The sequence below is a fragment of the Sylvia atricapilla genome, chromosome 6, assembly GCF_009819655.1.
Source record: "Sylvia atricapilla isolate bSylAtr1 chromosome 6, bSylAtr1.pri, whole genome shotgun sequence".
Classification (NCBI taxonomy): domain Eukaryota; kingdom Metazoa; phylum Chordata; class Aves; order Passeriformes; family Sylviidae; genus Sylvia; species Sylvia atricapilla.
The window spans coordinates 55,836,559-55,853,051 of NC_089145.1; the positions used below are offsets into that span (position 1 = coordinate 55,836,559).

Below are 16,493 nucleotides of genomic sequence, written 5' to 3' on the forward strand. Positions count from 1 at the left end.
TTCTGATTCAGCCATGGACTCAGGACCAGCACCATGGGGCAGGACACAAAGCAGTAAGAGGTGTTGTCCAGCAACTGAGCAAAACCAGAGGATGACCAGCCAGGCCACTGGAGCTCATCAGAGCTCCTGAACAAGCAGCATTTGTTGCTTTTAACTATTGACAATATCTCATATCTACTTCCCTCATTTTCCTGTCCTAGAGAGAGCACTTCTGTTTTACCACGTGTGTGCCACTTCAGATCAAAGGCTCCTTTGCTGAGACATTTCAATGTCCCTCAGTCCCACCATTCAACACTCCTAGTACACTTTGCATATGAACATTGCTTAGACTTTGATGCCATAGATCCACTAAGAGCAAGGGGGATTCAGACACTCACAGCCTTCCCAGCTTATCTGAATGCCCATTCTTTGCAGTTCGATTGGTGAGAAAGCCTCCAAACTCCAAAACTAACAATTCCCCATCCCATCTAGCTCACTGATCCTTTAGATCACTTCTGATGACACTCATTCTTGTCTCAGGATTTACACAGGCAAGTCAGTGGGCTTGTAAAGCACTATTCATGCTGCCGAAGATGCCTCTCTCAATCACAGCCAAATTCTTCAGTGATTTTTTTTAATTACTCGCAGATGTTTGGCTCTAATGCTTGTGTGTGGAAATAATTTATCTCTGGCTTTAAAAGCTAAAACAGGTTCACAGCACAAAATCTGCTTCTCAGCTTTCTAGCGTGTTTAGGAAAATTTATGATACAGGAGCCCAATTCTTCTGTTGCTTTTAGGTGATGAACGCATCTGTGAATTGGCAAGTCAGATAGGAGGATCCATTATTTAGCCATCTCAAGTCATTTGTTATTGTTACACATACTGGTATCATGATAACTCCTTACCCCAGCAAGGAGGTGATTTGCCATCTCCATGGGGATTTGCTTCACAGTATGCTACTTGTTGCTGCAATGGATACACTCTCTAAGGTGCATCACTTCTGATAAGCGCCCACTCAGCAAAACCATTGGCCTCTGGCCTTCCATGTGATGGCTCTCAGCTATCAGTGGCTGTGGGAAGGCCACTGCTGCCACTGAGCTCCAAAAAGATTCCAAAGCTAGCATTCAGCAACATGGAATTATAGCCCTTACATGGAAGAAGCAAGGAAAAATGGATATACCGGCCTGTAAAGCCTAACAAAAACTCCTCATTTCAAACCTCTGTCACTTCTCTCTTGGGACTTCTGCATAAACAGGAGCTGACCAGCTCATTAGGAACTGCGTATGCAGGAAGGTCCACACCAGGATGCATTTTTTGCTGCCTTTTTGTATACACACATAGCGTGTTTCCAGAAAGCACACACTGGAGGCTTGTGTCTCTTGTATGGCAGCAAAAGATTTCTGAATGGATGACTTTGAAGCTGTGACCTTATGTCTTTCCAAGAATGAGATGTGTACATGTCTGGTTGTACTTGAGATATTTGTCAATGACCTAAGTGTGTGACAGGGGACGTGGGAACAAAGTATCAGTGGGGAAGACCACAGATGGGTGCAATTTGGTTTCTCTATGAAGGTAACATGAATGCATTAGCCATAGATGTGTATGAAGGATAAATGTCCAATTCTAGAGTGAGAATGTGCTCTTTTGCAGTAGGAAGGACTCATGTGAATATGCTTTTTCCTGAGATACAAGGTGTCCTCAATACTACTTGACATCATCAGTGTCACTCTAGCTTTTCTGTTCTATGTCCATTTCTTGACCTCTGTTGAGATAGAGCCCAAGAAAAGGTACATCAGATTGCCCAGCAAAGAATGGCAAATCCACAGTCTCTGAACAAGTTCAGAAAGAAAAGAAAAATTAAATTCAGAAAAAAAACTTGGGAAAATGAGTAGGCTCCAAAGGCAGCAGGCTCCAAAGACTGCTGGTCACAAGCCACTGCTCCTGCCCCAATAGAGTGCATTCAGTAGGAAGCAAACAAGGAGAAAGCATCTCACAGCATTTTCTGGTCTGTATCAGCAGAGCCATCAACACAGAGGGGCTGAACTCCATTCTCCCTCCTTATGGTTCCTCCACTTGGTGAATGAGGAGCATAAGACACAGTGAGGGAGACTATTAATGCACATACATAGAAATATGTGTTTCCTCACCTTCAGGAAGTCAAAGTTTCTGAGCATATGAGCAACCTTCTCAGCATTTCTGCCTTCATTGAGGAAATCCAGTTCTAAGGGCAGATTCTTCTTAGCTTCTTCCACCAGCCACATGAACTCAAAATCTGGAAAAATCTGCTTCACAACCAAGAGGAGAACCTGAGAACAAGAAAACAGAATCAGTCGCATCCTGGCTCCTAAGTCACACAGCTATACACAGTGCTGTTTTGACAGGATCATTCCATGTAACTTACAGATTAAAAAAACCAAGTACTTTTAGGGTTCCTGCAGTATCACAACACAACGCAGTGTCATGCATTGGTCATGTAACACAAATTCTGGTGTATACTTCCACAGAGGAAGGCACATCTAGGAGTTAAATGATGGCACACATATCAAAGGGAGGTCAGCTGGCTACTGCCTAGAACTAAGAGAACAAAATGCTGGAGAAGAGATCATGTGGCCAGATGTGGGTGTTGGCCTGGAGCAATTATCTACTGAGTCCTATAATTCTGCAAGTCATTCCTTGGCTTCATTTGAACAGCTTTCAGATAATGTAGATGAGGAAGATCTAAAGTAAGACTTGTCACCTCTATGCTACTTCTTCCACTGCTGAGGACAGAAAATCCTCTGGGCAGTTCAAAGAAGACAGTGGAGTTTGGATACAGTTAGTAGGCTACAGATCTTTAAATAACACTTCTGGTGGGGGTCAGAGGGCAAGTTGCTCTTCAGCATCAGGCAAAGCCATCCTCATAAGGCTGAGGAGCTATTTGCCAAGTACCATATATCCACCACATGGAATGCTATTCTTCTTATAAGGATTAGATATTCAGTGACACACCTTGAAAAGCCCAGCCAAAAGGTTCCTTGAAACATTTGATTGAAGCAACATTTAAGGGGTGAGTGAATCAACGTTCAGCAATTGGGTAGCATAATCAAAGCTGCACAGCAGCCAAGTACACTTTCTATTCAAACGAAGGGACAGTTTCTCCACCAGAGCCACAAATTTACACAAGCTGACAATTAGGACCACCCTTAAGGAAATTACTTTTTTTGGCTGTTTTTAACTAACTGAGTCATAAACCAAGTAAAAAACCTATAAAAATAGAATGCAGTTTCCTGTATTTATTTCACCTGTTCTGCACATCTATCTGGAAACAGAAATGGGCTTTTAAGTGTTATTGCACAGTTTCCTTTTCTCGATCTCCACCACTGAGGTGGGAACTCCTGCACTGCAGGAGGAATATTTAAAGTACACACAGGAAGCTGCTATCATTGAAATGTATGACAAAAATAAATTTATGAACCATCACAGCTTCTGTTCAGTTGTGTGACAACATTTGTTCTCCACCCCATCTCAACTTCTCTTATCTAAATGTCAGTTGCAAACTCAATGTTCCTTTAAAAATGTAATCACCAGGTTCCAGACACTATTGAATTGTATTTTTTACTGTTATATCTAGAGGCATAAATCCTTTCAAATTTATGTCACCCAAATGAAATGTAACCAGTGATCTTCATGAAAATGAACATAAACTTCATAGGGTCTCCAAGATTATTTCATTGGTGCCTGATGTGAGAAAATTCAAGCATTTTTTTTCACTTTCTTCAAATGCTCTTTTCAACCAATTTGCCGACTTGACCATCAGCAGGGACACCCTAACAAGTATTTCACCTACCCCTTTTCTGACATCTGCCTACCATATTGTCTTGAAATAACTATTGATATGTAGAGAGCAGTGAGGCATCTCTCGCTGGGTTTATCAGATGCTGTACTGACTTTTAAAGAGGCAGCATTGATGCTATGAAATCTCAAGTGAATTTAGGAATTTTCCAGCTACCTTTTCTAGTTAAGATTCCTTCCCACCAGTCTCTAAATAAGACTATCTCCATCAATATTTAAATTAACCTCTTTACCTAGGTGCAACGACTGATTCTTAAAGAATCAGAACATTAGCACATGTGATATGGCTTTCTATCAGTCTACACAAAAACAGTCCCACACAAGGATACAATGGTGCATGTAAGCCAAGACTCCAGAAGAGAGACCTTTTAAAAGCAAAGCTCCAGGTGTCACCTTCTGAGTTACTTTCCCAATACCTGTGTATATACAACATGCAGGTCGTAAAAAAGACTGTCTGTACAAGAAGGACAGTACTAAACTACCAAAAGAAAATAAACTGGTTTAGTTTCAAGTTTCCCAGGAGGAACAGTTTAAAGCCAGAAAAGACAAAAATCATTCCAAAATAATTGCTTAAACATCTCTTACCAGTATAATCAGCAATCACAGAAACATGGCACGAGGAGGTATGTTTCTGTGATATCCACTATTAGAAGGGCAAATGTCCCAAGGTAAACACAGGTTTTGGCTCATTCACTCAGAATCCTCTTACTGCCCTGATCCCATACTCTTTCATTACCTGCTCATCCTTAATCCTTTACTGCTCTTTTTCTGCCACCTTGTTTTGGGAGGGAGTGAAGGATGTCATAAGCCCCCTGAGAAGTGCTGTGCACCTGATGACTCACAGAAACAGATTCACTGGGCAGACCACTGCAGTGAGTCCTGCAGAAGATCTGAATCAAATTCAAATCTACAGCTGGACCCAAAGCCAGTTCAAACAGTTCTGTGTTCTCAAACCAGCACTGAAACAGACAGATCCTATCTTACTGGGACATGTCTTTGGAACTCAAAAATTTCTTTCACTGTGAGTTCAAATTAAATACTCAGCTGCAAACTAATGTGCCCCAGCTGGAACCAGCTGTGCTTCTATGCAGACTAGCCAGGATTGCTCAAAACAGGGTATTTTAACTGCCTAGAGAAGCTTTAGCTATGTGGTACTCTGAGAGGTTGCTGGCAGAACCTTTGATTTCTCATCTTCTGTGATAGAGAACTGTGTTACTGCATCAGCAATACCCTCCAAACACTCATCAGAACTCCTCAGCTTAAGCTTCCCCTCTTTAGTACCATGGACCTACCAGTTTGCCAATTAATGTGTACTTACAGTATATACAGACATATCTATATTTATATCTAGATCTAGATATGCTTCATCAGGAGAGCAAATAGCTTTAGTGCTACCACTTACAGACCTATCCTTCCCATCTCCTCCACCTCAGCCCTGTGTCCATTTCCTCTTCTATACTACATCATTGGCATTTTTGTCTGTTGCAATGCAGTACAGTGCTGCAGTTTTTCTCCATTTCCTCCTTTCCATGGCTAGACTTAGAAGTTTGGGAAAAGCCACAGCACTGCACTGGAAAATGAGAGTGGTAACCACCATTCAGAAGAGGAACAGGAGCTAGGCATTGAAACTTTTTTCCTAGCTGAATCCCTCATTTGTATTTTTGCCTCTGTTAGGTAACCCTCTGCATATTTCAGTGTTTTTGTTTGTACCATGAATCAGTTCAGCATTAAGGAGCTGATCAAGAAACAAAAATGAATCATAGCAACCTCATCCACTGTTGAATCCACACTAGAATTTAATTGAAAAAACCATGCCAATCATGGACAATGATTTTCCTTGGCCACACAGCCCTGACAGCAAGAGAACTGAGACCAGTTAATGGACACACAGGATGAAAAGAGACTTCAAGACTCACTCTCTATTTCTTAAATCTTACATGGACTTACTATGATGTCATTTATCTTTACCTGTCTTGTCCTTCTGCCCTCCTTCCCTCTTACCCTGTTGTTCAGTCTCTCTCTGTCCACACAATTACCAGCACTGCAATCCTCACCAATTTTCTGTATTAATCCTGCAAGACAGCACTGATCTCTGTGGAGGTTTCACAGCCTCAGGTTGGTGCTGTTATACATGCCTACACCATGGGTGAATATGTTCCCCATACGCTTCAATGGCAATTCTTCTGTAAGTTGAAGTCAACAGATAGTTTTACCTCCATGAGCAAAATATCCTTGGAGCTCTGAGCTTGGACCTTGGGGTGCTGGATTTTCACTGCCACCGTTCTCCCATCCTGCAGCACTGCTTTGTGTACCTGGGCTAGTGATGCTGCTCCCAGGGGAGTGTCCTCAAAACTCATAAAGAGCTCTTTTATCTGCCAAGAGAAGAGAAAGAGGCATCAGCTTGGGGTAACAGAGGCTCAGAAAACCTCACGAAATCCCTGCCCCCAGGCCAGAGTGTTCATGTGCCAAAGCTGGGCAGACTCAGCCCTTTCATTCTTCTTCTGTCCCCTCTCTTAGCCTTGTCATTGTTTGGCCTCTGAGTGAAGCCTGCCAAACACTTAAGTGCCCTGGAGATACTCTGCTTATGGAAACCTGTGACACAGTCCCAGTAGCACATTTCTTGGACTTGAAGTGGCCAGGCAGTATGTGACAGACTTCTTCAGGCTGTCCTGAAAATCGTTTGGAGTGATTATGGTCAGCATCCTGGGTGCAGAAGCCAACAATTGCTCCTTTGCACATATTTCTTTTGCAGATATTTAATACCACCCACCATCACCCTGAAACCTGACAGTGTGTTCTCCTGTGCATTACAGCAGCAGCAGCAGCTAGCTTACTTGGTGAAAACCAGCACATGACTGGGAGCAGTGGTTAAGGGCTGCATTCAGGGCAGGGGGACAAAAATCGTTGTTTCATCCTTGACAACTTGGCCTGAAAACATGTTTAATGTGATGGACTTGGTACATCACACCTTCTGTAAAAGTAACCAGTGCTGTTAACTCTAAAAAAGCACCAGAAACAGCAAAGCACTTGGGAAGCAGAAGAGGAAATTATTAGAAGCTCTGGCTGAGAAATTCAGGACTAGACTGCAAGGAAAGTTGCAGATGAAATAGATTTACCAGGAGAGGGCCAGGAAGCAAAATCTAAAGTAGACATGGGTGAGGCAAAGGAAGAGGATAAAGGCCCATCTCCCCTGCAAAACACAGCACCCTGCTAGAGACCCTCTTGGCAGCACCAGGCAGCACAGGCTCTGCAAACACTACGACCGTGGTAGTGCTATTTCAGCCCAGCTGCCGAGCTAAGCCCCTCCACACAGCCAGTCAGCTCATAGGAAAGGCCAACACAGATATGTGGCTTCAGGCATAGCTCATGTAACACTAGTTGAGGATTTCTGTCCTGCTCTGCAGGGCAAGGTGAACATAAGCTCTGAGGTTTCCAGAAGTCAGCAAAGAGAACTTGTCCTACCCTTCTCACGGGCTCTACTGATTTCAAGTGAGTGGTTGAGAAGCCTGTAATTTATGCAGTAACAAAAAAGAAAGAATGTCAGTGCATTTTTATAACCTGCTTTTTAAAAGGTAATTAAAGATGGGAGCTGCAGCAACCTAGCAATTAAATATGAATAAAGACCTTCTAAGCAAAGTCTTCATGCAAAGCCTTAAACGAATACTCTTTTTGCTGAAAAGGAAGAAAAATCCTACAAGGAGCAGACTGTTCCCTCCAGCAGCTGCCAAGCAATGAGCCCCCTCCCACACCACCCTACCCCTTCTCTCCCAGCCCCTTCTACAGAAAACTATTGCTAACAACAAACTGGAGCATTTGTAGTAATTAGATACCAACACAGACTCAGCTGCCTCTAGTAATTCACTAGGAAGGTGCATTTTATTTATTTAATTAATTCTCTTGGGTCCTGGCGGCAAAATCAATTAAGTAAAACAACTGCATTTAAAAACAACTAGTTGTGTGGTTTTTAATTACAGCAGGTCCATAATTCAAACCTATTGACATTTGTGTCTCAAGAGAAAATGTGTTCAAGACACAGGGACTTTTACCTTTATGTGAAGTGTATATACTGCCTGAAGAGAGGATTGTTAAGGGTAAAGATTTAAGGTGGCCAAAGCCTGCTGGGCTGCAAAGAAGAAAAAAATCCAAACAAAGAATTTGCCACATGAAGTCGAGGTGGGACTTTTTTCAACTCTCTCATTTCCCTACATCCTTGTATCAGAGAGATGTAACCCTTTACAAAGTGGTTACTTGTCTAACTGTCATAAGGCTGGGTAACATCCCCCAAAGGTTAAAACACAGAATTGGGAGTTTCACTGCCTTGAATCCAGCAAGGTACATTTATAGTAAGATCATATACAAATTGGATAAAATTCCATCTGCTCTGGATTTCAAAACCTCTTAATTGCCTACACTGTCAATCCAGCCATTTTCACCAGCACTGAATGCATGCAGGGGGAAAAAAAGAGCTGCACATGTTCCTTCTGGCAGGAATAATATATACCTCATTATCGTGTGACTAAGTTTTCTAAAGAAACGTAATTGAAGAAAGCTGCGTCTAGGAGTTATTTTGGATAGAAGAGTTTCATTTAAAAACTTGCTACTTAGCACATGGAAGTCAGTTTAACAATCATATGTGGTAGAGCCAGCCCAGTGGCCCTTCTGCAATTCCAGGGCAAATTTGTGCACATTTACAGGCAGCAGACAAGGACAGCAAGGCAAGGGACTGCAACAGGGCCAGAGAATTGATGGATATCCCAGGAGGAGAAGGGCAGAGCATGCACAGGGGGAGGGAGCAGCTCACAACTGAGCCATTACATGAGCAGGTGTGAGGCTGAGATAAAGCAGAAGCACAATTATGGCTGGGCTCCAGGACCCCCCACTTAGCAAATTACCCTGGTTCATTATGGAATTGTATTTTCTCAGGTCGCTGGAGGTAGCTAATGCCTCTGCTACAGGCTGTGTGTCCCAGACAGGCAAAAGTGAGCAAGAGGCAGTATGACATGGAAGCTGAGGAGAGGTAAGCCTGGCTCCCACACTGCCTGCCAGGGAGTGAGGTCTTTCCAAGGGAAGGTGGCTGCACCCATTCAGTGCAAGCAGGGAGTTCTTGGAACAGGCTTCATGATCTTAGTGCTCACAAGCATCCTTAATAAAAACTATAATTTCCAGGATGGATAATTAGCAAGCAAAAGTCTGGGGCAGTATGGGACAGTCTTGGAGCCCACCTGACTGAAGGAACTCTCAAGTTTTTTCCAGGCTACAGCTGGTCTCAAATGGCCTCATCAAACTCTCTGTTACCATCTGTAATCCTGGCAGGAGATGAAACAAGCATAGTTTCCCAACAGATTAAAAAGGAACATTAGAGTTGCTCTTTCAAAGGAACAGGACAGCCAGCTGCAGGTTTACAGCCGTACAGGTGAGTGGTGTCCCTGCACACAGTGGTTTCCCTTGCTCCTTCTGCACAGCCAGGTCCCCACTGGGCACATGCTCCACCAGCAAATGAATGAGCACTGTACTTCACATGCTGGAAACACAGCCCTGACTGTTCAATTCTAAAGAATGAAGTTCATTTGATTTTAAATATGCAAAATATACATGATTGTTGGTATTAGTATTTACACCTCAAGGAACTGATATAAAAGCTCTGACAGGATCTATCTACTTAGACTCTTACTAGTATGTATTCATGCTGAGGTTGCACTAAGAGACCACATTAAGCCTAGAGAGTGCCACAGGGTATGAGGTGCATAGCCACCATGGGGCCTGCACAAACTCATGCTTTCCAGGAGTTCCCCAGTGTCAGGCTTCCTCACATGCTGAAATGCTTTCCCAAAGCACAGCTGCTCCTCCCAAGGTCTGCAGCACATACTACCTGATGCCACAATGCTGGGCATCAGGATGCCTCAGTAGTTTTTGTGAATCCTGTCCTCAAAAACTTAGGAAGATACTGGAAATCAATTGGATTTAAGCTCCCAAATCCTGAGTCCTTTCTGAAAGTATTACCTTACATGACCTGCCTAGCATGTTCTGAGAAGTCTGACAGAGATGGGATTTAACCCAGATATCCCAAGTTCCAGCCTGATATCTTAATCTCTAAACCATAAAAGTTAAATGTGCATGTCTTGCTAGCTAATTTATTTTGAAATATATTGCCTCTTAATCCAAACTTTTTATATCCATGTGCTGCAGCAAATGATGGAATATTACTGCCTGGTTTCAACTTGCCTGCTTCACAGAGAGGTATGTTCTCTTCCCTCTCCAGAAAGGCTGCTAGCATGGTAGTCTGGAGCAGAAGCCTAAGTCATGGAGCCCTTCCCCAGCCCAACACCATACAACATTGTTCTACATGAGATGTGGTGGCTCTGCTCTGCCACTGTGATCAATGTTGGCCATGTGTCAACAGTTTGTTCAAGACAAACTTACAGAGCAGTGAGATGCAGGATCACTAACAACAGAAGGCATCAGAACTTTGAGAATTTACTTTATCAACACTAGCACACTTGCTCTCAGAAATCTGAATGCCCTTCCTGGTTTAAGGAATGTGAACCTCATCCTAGGCTGGTCATCTTTTCAGCAAGATACACATAACAGCTCAGGCTGCCAAGGACTCACTGATCCCTGCAAGTCTGCAAGACTGGAGTTCTAGCTGTAAGAAAAATGTTACCTTGGTATAGAGCAATATACTTCCCAGACAGCAAGTGAGGGGTTTTTCCATTGTCCCAGCCTTTCTATCCCCTCTACGAAAACAAAATGTCACAGCATTGCTCTGAGAATTATTAAGACAGCAAAAACTGAAAGATTAGATTTATCGCAGTAGACAGTGGATTATGAAGAATAATTCATCAAACGTCAGAACAAAAAAGCCCACAATTTATAGGCGGCTTTGTTGAGTCAGTGAAATCTGATTGGACTTCTCCCCACCTAATGAATGTCAAGCTTAATTGATGATTCTTAAATTCATCTGTCAAGAACATGTATTTATTAATTCAGTATTTTTAATAATATTGTAGATGTATACAGAATAGTGGTTTTGTTTTCAATGGATTTGCTGGTGTTCATATTACATTTACACATACATGCTGATATTATATAGAAAGGTATATGCTGCATCCAAATGAAAGTAGGTAAAGATATGTGTGTGTTCTCATGCACTGAAACGATTACCAATGGCTTATTACAGAAAATCCCTGCATCTTTCAGTGTACAAGATGGAAAAGTAAGGTGGCTCTTTTCAGGGGGAGATATGCAAAAAGGCGCCTGCCTAGAATTTGGAAGAGCTGAGGTCTAACATTGTTTCTCCTTGATATCCCATGTGATGCTGGGCCACACCAAGTACACATGCTTCAATGAGCAGAATTAGGGCTGTTAACACAGCTAGAAATCTGCCCTTGCCTAATTTATAGGGACCAAACTTTTAACTTTGCTTTTAAAAACCCATCTGTATAACACATAGACAACGGTTACTACACACAGCCACAAACACATCACTTCACATGCCAATGGTACACATTTGCTCCTGGCATGCCAATCACCACTAACTTTGTTAATCACTGCTAACCTTTCACAACAAGAGCACAAAATCAGGGCTTCCCATCAACCATCAGCATTTCTTTTAGAAAAAGGGTTGTGACTCAGAACGGGGGTGAAGTTCACTTTTTCCTGTTATTTCTGCCTCATACCACTTTGGACCTCTGCAGCCCACTACTTGCTAAAACCCTGAGAATCTTCTCTGGGATCCTACCAACAGCACTTCTCAGTTACAAAGCCATTAGTGTAACAGAAAATGAACTCTGCTAAAGGAAGAGTCCTTGATCCCGTCTCAGCCAGAGACCAACATTTACTCACTCATTGTCTGATACCTAGGGTCCTGGCTCCTTCTTGTTCTGCTCATCTACAGTCCTTCTGTAGTCTCTTTTGGCTAGACAAGCAGTGGAAAAGCCTACATGAAGCCACTCTTGTATTCTTGTATCACATCTATCCATTGGTGTGATACACTCTTGTATCACATCTATCCATTGAACAACAGTATCAGTCTACTTTACTTGCTATAGTACCTTTAATTATTACAGAGCTATACCTTGAGGAAAAGCATCTTTTATTCCATCCCTGATGACTCCTGCATAATAGTCTGTGCTCAGACACACTCATGGAAGCTTCATTTATTTTCCTGAGTAAGTCAGATCCTTAAGACAAGGCAGAACTGTCTGAAACTATCACTCATGCCAGATCGAAACCCGGATCTCAGTGGTGACAGCTACAACAGGCAGTAAGAGCAATGAGCAGACAGAGCAGATGTATGTCTCCTGAGCCCCTGTGTGTGAGGTGGACCTCATCTCACATCTCTCTAAAAAGTGAGCCACTTACCCATGGCTCCCACAAACAAAAAAAAAAAAAAAACCAAAAAAATATTCAGCCTAACAAAAGCAAGGATTATCATGACCACACTGGAACATAACTGGCTCAGGAACATCCTCCTGACTGGGACAAGGAGAAAAATGTCTTTCACCGATTAAGCTACTGGATGTCCTACTACCTTCCAAAGACACAGGATGCTAAAATTAGCAGATTAGCTCAGCACCCAGAGGGAGTTCTATAGGTTTTCCAACAGCATTTCACCACAGCCTCTTCTGTATTTAGTCTCATTTGGCTGCTCTTTGTCCAGATGCTGGTTTCACAAAGCACACCGAAAGGAGAAAAACTGCACCATATACTTCTGATGTAAAGCAGATATCAAGCTAAATAGTGAGAAAGCAGAGTCCAGACATCATCTGCAGGGCTAGCACAACATCTTTGGTAGTACAAGCATATAGATGAAACCAGAGAAAGAAAACAGCAAAGCTGGGATGTCTCCAAACAAGTTTCTAATCTAATCTAATCTAATCTAATCTAATCTAATCTAATCCATGTGTGTGCAAACATTATTTCTGGTCAAAGTACTCCACATAGGGAGCCTTCCCTCAAGTCTATATCCTCATATGCAGAATTACATTCCAAGAAATTCTATTTCTCAAAAATGTCCATTACCAAGGGAAAGGTTTTGCTGTTGGAAGATACATCGAAATTTTAAGCTGAAAGTCCAGTTCACTTCCCTGTGGAGAAGATGGAAGGTGGAAGAACCTTGCATGACTAAATCAACTATTTCCTCAGAATCCCCAAGTGATAACAAAGGGATTAATAGTCCCTCTAATACTGATGTGGACATTGAGAAAATGCTTATTTTCTGTCCCCAGATGATATTAATTAGCACAATGACCTGTGACCTGTTCAGCATCCCACTTCCTTCCACCTCAGAATATACCATCTTGTGCAGCTAGTCATTTTCCTGATACCCTGAACGATTTCCACACCCCAGCCTGTCTGTGACTGGCCTCCAAGAGCAGCCAGTGCTTCCTTATTCTAATGCTCAAGCAAGAGTCCACCAACAACTATGCTTGTGTGGAAAGGGAAGATTTAAAACTACAGTCTCTCTTAGGTGCACAGGAAACAATGTCACTGTGCACTCTGTTTTGCATGACATAAGTATCCTATTGCCTATGCAAAATGCACAGACCAATGCCAGGTAAAGCCAAGGTGTGTATATACACATATAATCGTGTTTTCTTTCCATTCCATCATGCTGAAAAAGAAAATAGTGACTTGTGAGCTACTTACTCACTCCAACAGTGCAGGCTATGGGGCAGATGCCTCCCTGCTCTTCCCCTCATACATACAAATGGTTCATTTAATTTGTTCTTTTTTCTTTCTACCAGTTGAGCAGTGGTCATTAAATCCACTCTTTCCTCTCTGACTTTTTGGGGAAATATTACTTCCTCAGCATCTCTCCTGTCTGTGACAATGAAGCCACACTTGTCAGTTGTTCAGACAGACTGGAATCAGTCCTTTAAGAGCACACAATGACTCCATTTCCAGCCATCTTTTGTATTTTAATTGAAAGCATTAGTTCTCTTTCCTCCCCCTGCTAACAAAGGAGGGTCTCATTTATTACACCAGTGCACAGTGGTAGCACAGCAGAAGACAACTCTTTACTGCATCTGCCCAAAGGGATTCTTATTATTCCATGGCTGAGGTAGTGCAGTACTGGCCCCTCTCTATCAAGGTCTTCAAGGCTTTCTGTGTTCTTTGCAGCTCTTCAGCTCCCAAGCAACAGAGCTGAAAGTGCTAACATAGCAGGAACATCCCAGTAGCTCCTAAGGAAGGGAAGAGTCTCCTCAGCCTTCTGCTCTCTTAATGGCTCTCTTAGTATATCTGAGCAGCTGGCTTATCCCTTTCCCAGCTTTCTGGAGATGTTACACAAAGCTCTGCTCACAACCTCTACCCCCACCACTGCATCTGGATAATAGCTCACATAAAATTCCCACTTCCTTTCTGCTGACTTGTAGTTCTGGCTCTGTACTCTACATCAGCCTGCTTCTAGCCAAACTACAATTTCAGCCTGTTTCTCAGTCATCTTTTTTCAGACAGTCATATCTCTGCTCACATTCAACAAAGCTAAAGCACAGTTTCTAATCTTCTCAGTCAAACCATCCCTTCTGTCTCCTTTCTCATCAGAACTGAGAATGTGACAAACTTTCTTGTCAAGTATGCCTGCAACCTTGACCTTGGCATCAACACTGACCTCATTTAGAGGCCTAAATCTAGTACTAGACATCAAGTGCCTGGTGAAATGACAAATGACAGGTGAAAAAAAGACAATTGTCCCCCATCCCCTCAAACTTCCATTTCTCTTGAGCCACACATGTAGTAAGATATGTGGAGGTCCCCAACACGCAGAACCCCTCGACTGAATTCCTGAAGACATAGTCCCAAACAATTTGTCACCCCTAAAGATGTCAGCAGCCTGCTGCAAAGACAGAACATTTGTAAAGAGTCATCAAACCATAGAACAGCTCTGGTTGGAAGGGACCTCAAAAGATGGTTTGGTTTAACTTTTAATGGGAAAGGAAGTCTACAAGAGATTGTAACATCTTGAAAATCTCCAGTGATGAGATTTCTGCCACATCCCTGGGAAAGCTATTGCCATTGGTAGTTCTCAATGAAAAAAACTTCTTACCTGTACCAAAATGAAGCTTCACTAGAAATGCCACAGAGACAGGGCCAGCTGGCACATAAGCATGAAGGTTAGATTTAAGAAAACACCCAGAAGCAAATGAACTTCCAAGACCGTTTTGACTCCAGATATAAACACATCCCTGCCACGCACTGGCTGAAACCTGGTAAAGGGAAAGGGTCAAGGAGCCACAACAAACAAGCTCCATGTTAGTCACAGCCAGGCAGGGGGAGGCTCAGGGAGGACTGCAGAGATGCTCCAAGGGCCCTGTCAGCATTAAGCCTGCACAACAGCAGCAGTCCTGTGAGAAATAACCAGCTGCCAGAGCCTGAGGATATATGGGAACCTCCAGGAGCACACACCACCTGTGCCTCATCTTAAATGCCTCTGATTCAGCTTTGAAAGCCTGAGGGCTTCAACAAGTGTATAAGACAAGGCAGGGGGGTTAGGGGGGAATGTGTATGGGCAGTTTTATGTGACTATTCAGAGTGTGATGAGAGGATGTTTGGAAGAGGTTGGGTACAAGGATTTGGTCAGGAAGTGAAGTTGTGTCAAGGCTTAAACACAGAGTTAAAAAGGAAGCATAGAGCAGGGCATTTGTATAGACAGCTTATATGGGGAATGGTAGGCAAAATCTATCCACAGAGAGGCAAATGAAGACTAGGATCAGGACAGTGCTTGTGCATGTGCAGAGGCAGGGTGTGCAAGAGTGGAGGGTTCCTGCAGTGTGTGTACTGCAGGACAATACTGCATTTTGTTTTATAGTATCATAGAATGGTTTGGGTTGGAAGGAACCTTAAAGATCTGTTAGTTCCAACCTCCCTGCCATGGGCAGTGACACTTTCCACTAAACCAGGTTGCTCAAAGCCCCATCTAGGCTGGCTTTAAACACTTCTAGGAATGGGGCAGACACAATTTATCTTGGCAGTCTGTTTCAGTACCTCACCACCTTCATAAAAATTAGAAAAATCAGATTTTTTTCCTAGTATCTAACCTAAACCTACTATCTTTCACTTTGAAGTTATTCCCCTTTCTCCTATCACCACCACACTACTCTACAGCTCTCTTATAGACTCCCTTTAGGTACTAGAACGTGCTACGATGTGTCCCCCAGTCCTCCTTCAAGCTGAACAACCTCAACTCTCTCATCCTGTGTTCACAGGAGTGGTGTTCCACCCCTCTGATGATCTTCATCACCTGGGACAAAGCAAAGGAATGACAGAAACAGCACTGGACAATCCAGCAGCCTGTCACCAGGGTGGACAGAGGCACAGTACAATGATGACATGCAGAGGGCAAAGCCCAGTCCCAGACAGATTCTTCCCAGTTATATCCTTTCCTCTGGCTTTGGTTGTAATTACACAGGTACAAGCAGGCCTGAAGTCTTACTGAAGCATAACACTGCACCAGATTAATAGAATGGGAAAGTTGGAGTAGGGGTCTGAGGTGGACCTGGAAGTCCATGCAGCCTGGAAGATGTGGGCAGCCCTGCCTGAACTGAACTGGTATCAAGAAAGGGATATAATAAGGTCACTACTTTAGAAGAATTACGCTTAAAAGGTAGTAAAGCTCTGCTGAAGATGTAAAGCTCATAAGCCAGTTACTGGTGTTAACTGTGCCTTGATGGGATATTGAAACA

The 16,493-nt window shown here is 43.0% G+C and overlaps 1 protein-coding gene across 1 annotated transcript in view; it reads right to left on the minus strand.

Annotated features, from left to right (window-relative positions):
• The window catches only part of ADCK1 (aarF domain containing kinase 1), a 75,578-nt gene that overhangs the window by 17,267 nt on the left and 41,818 nt on the right, over nt 1-16,493 (minus strand). The window contains exons 5-6 of the mRNA XM_066321977.1: nt 6,024-6,182; nt 2,127-2,285 (exon numbers count right to left, since the gene is read on the minus strand). Of these exons, the coding sequence (XP_066178074.1) occupies nt 2,127-2,285; nt 6,024-6,182 (318 nt within the window). The remainder of the gene's footprint in view (nt 1-2,126; nt 2,286-6,023; nt 6,183-16,493) is intronic.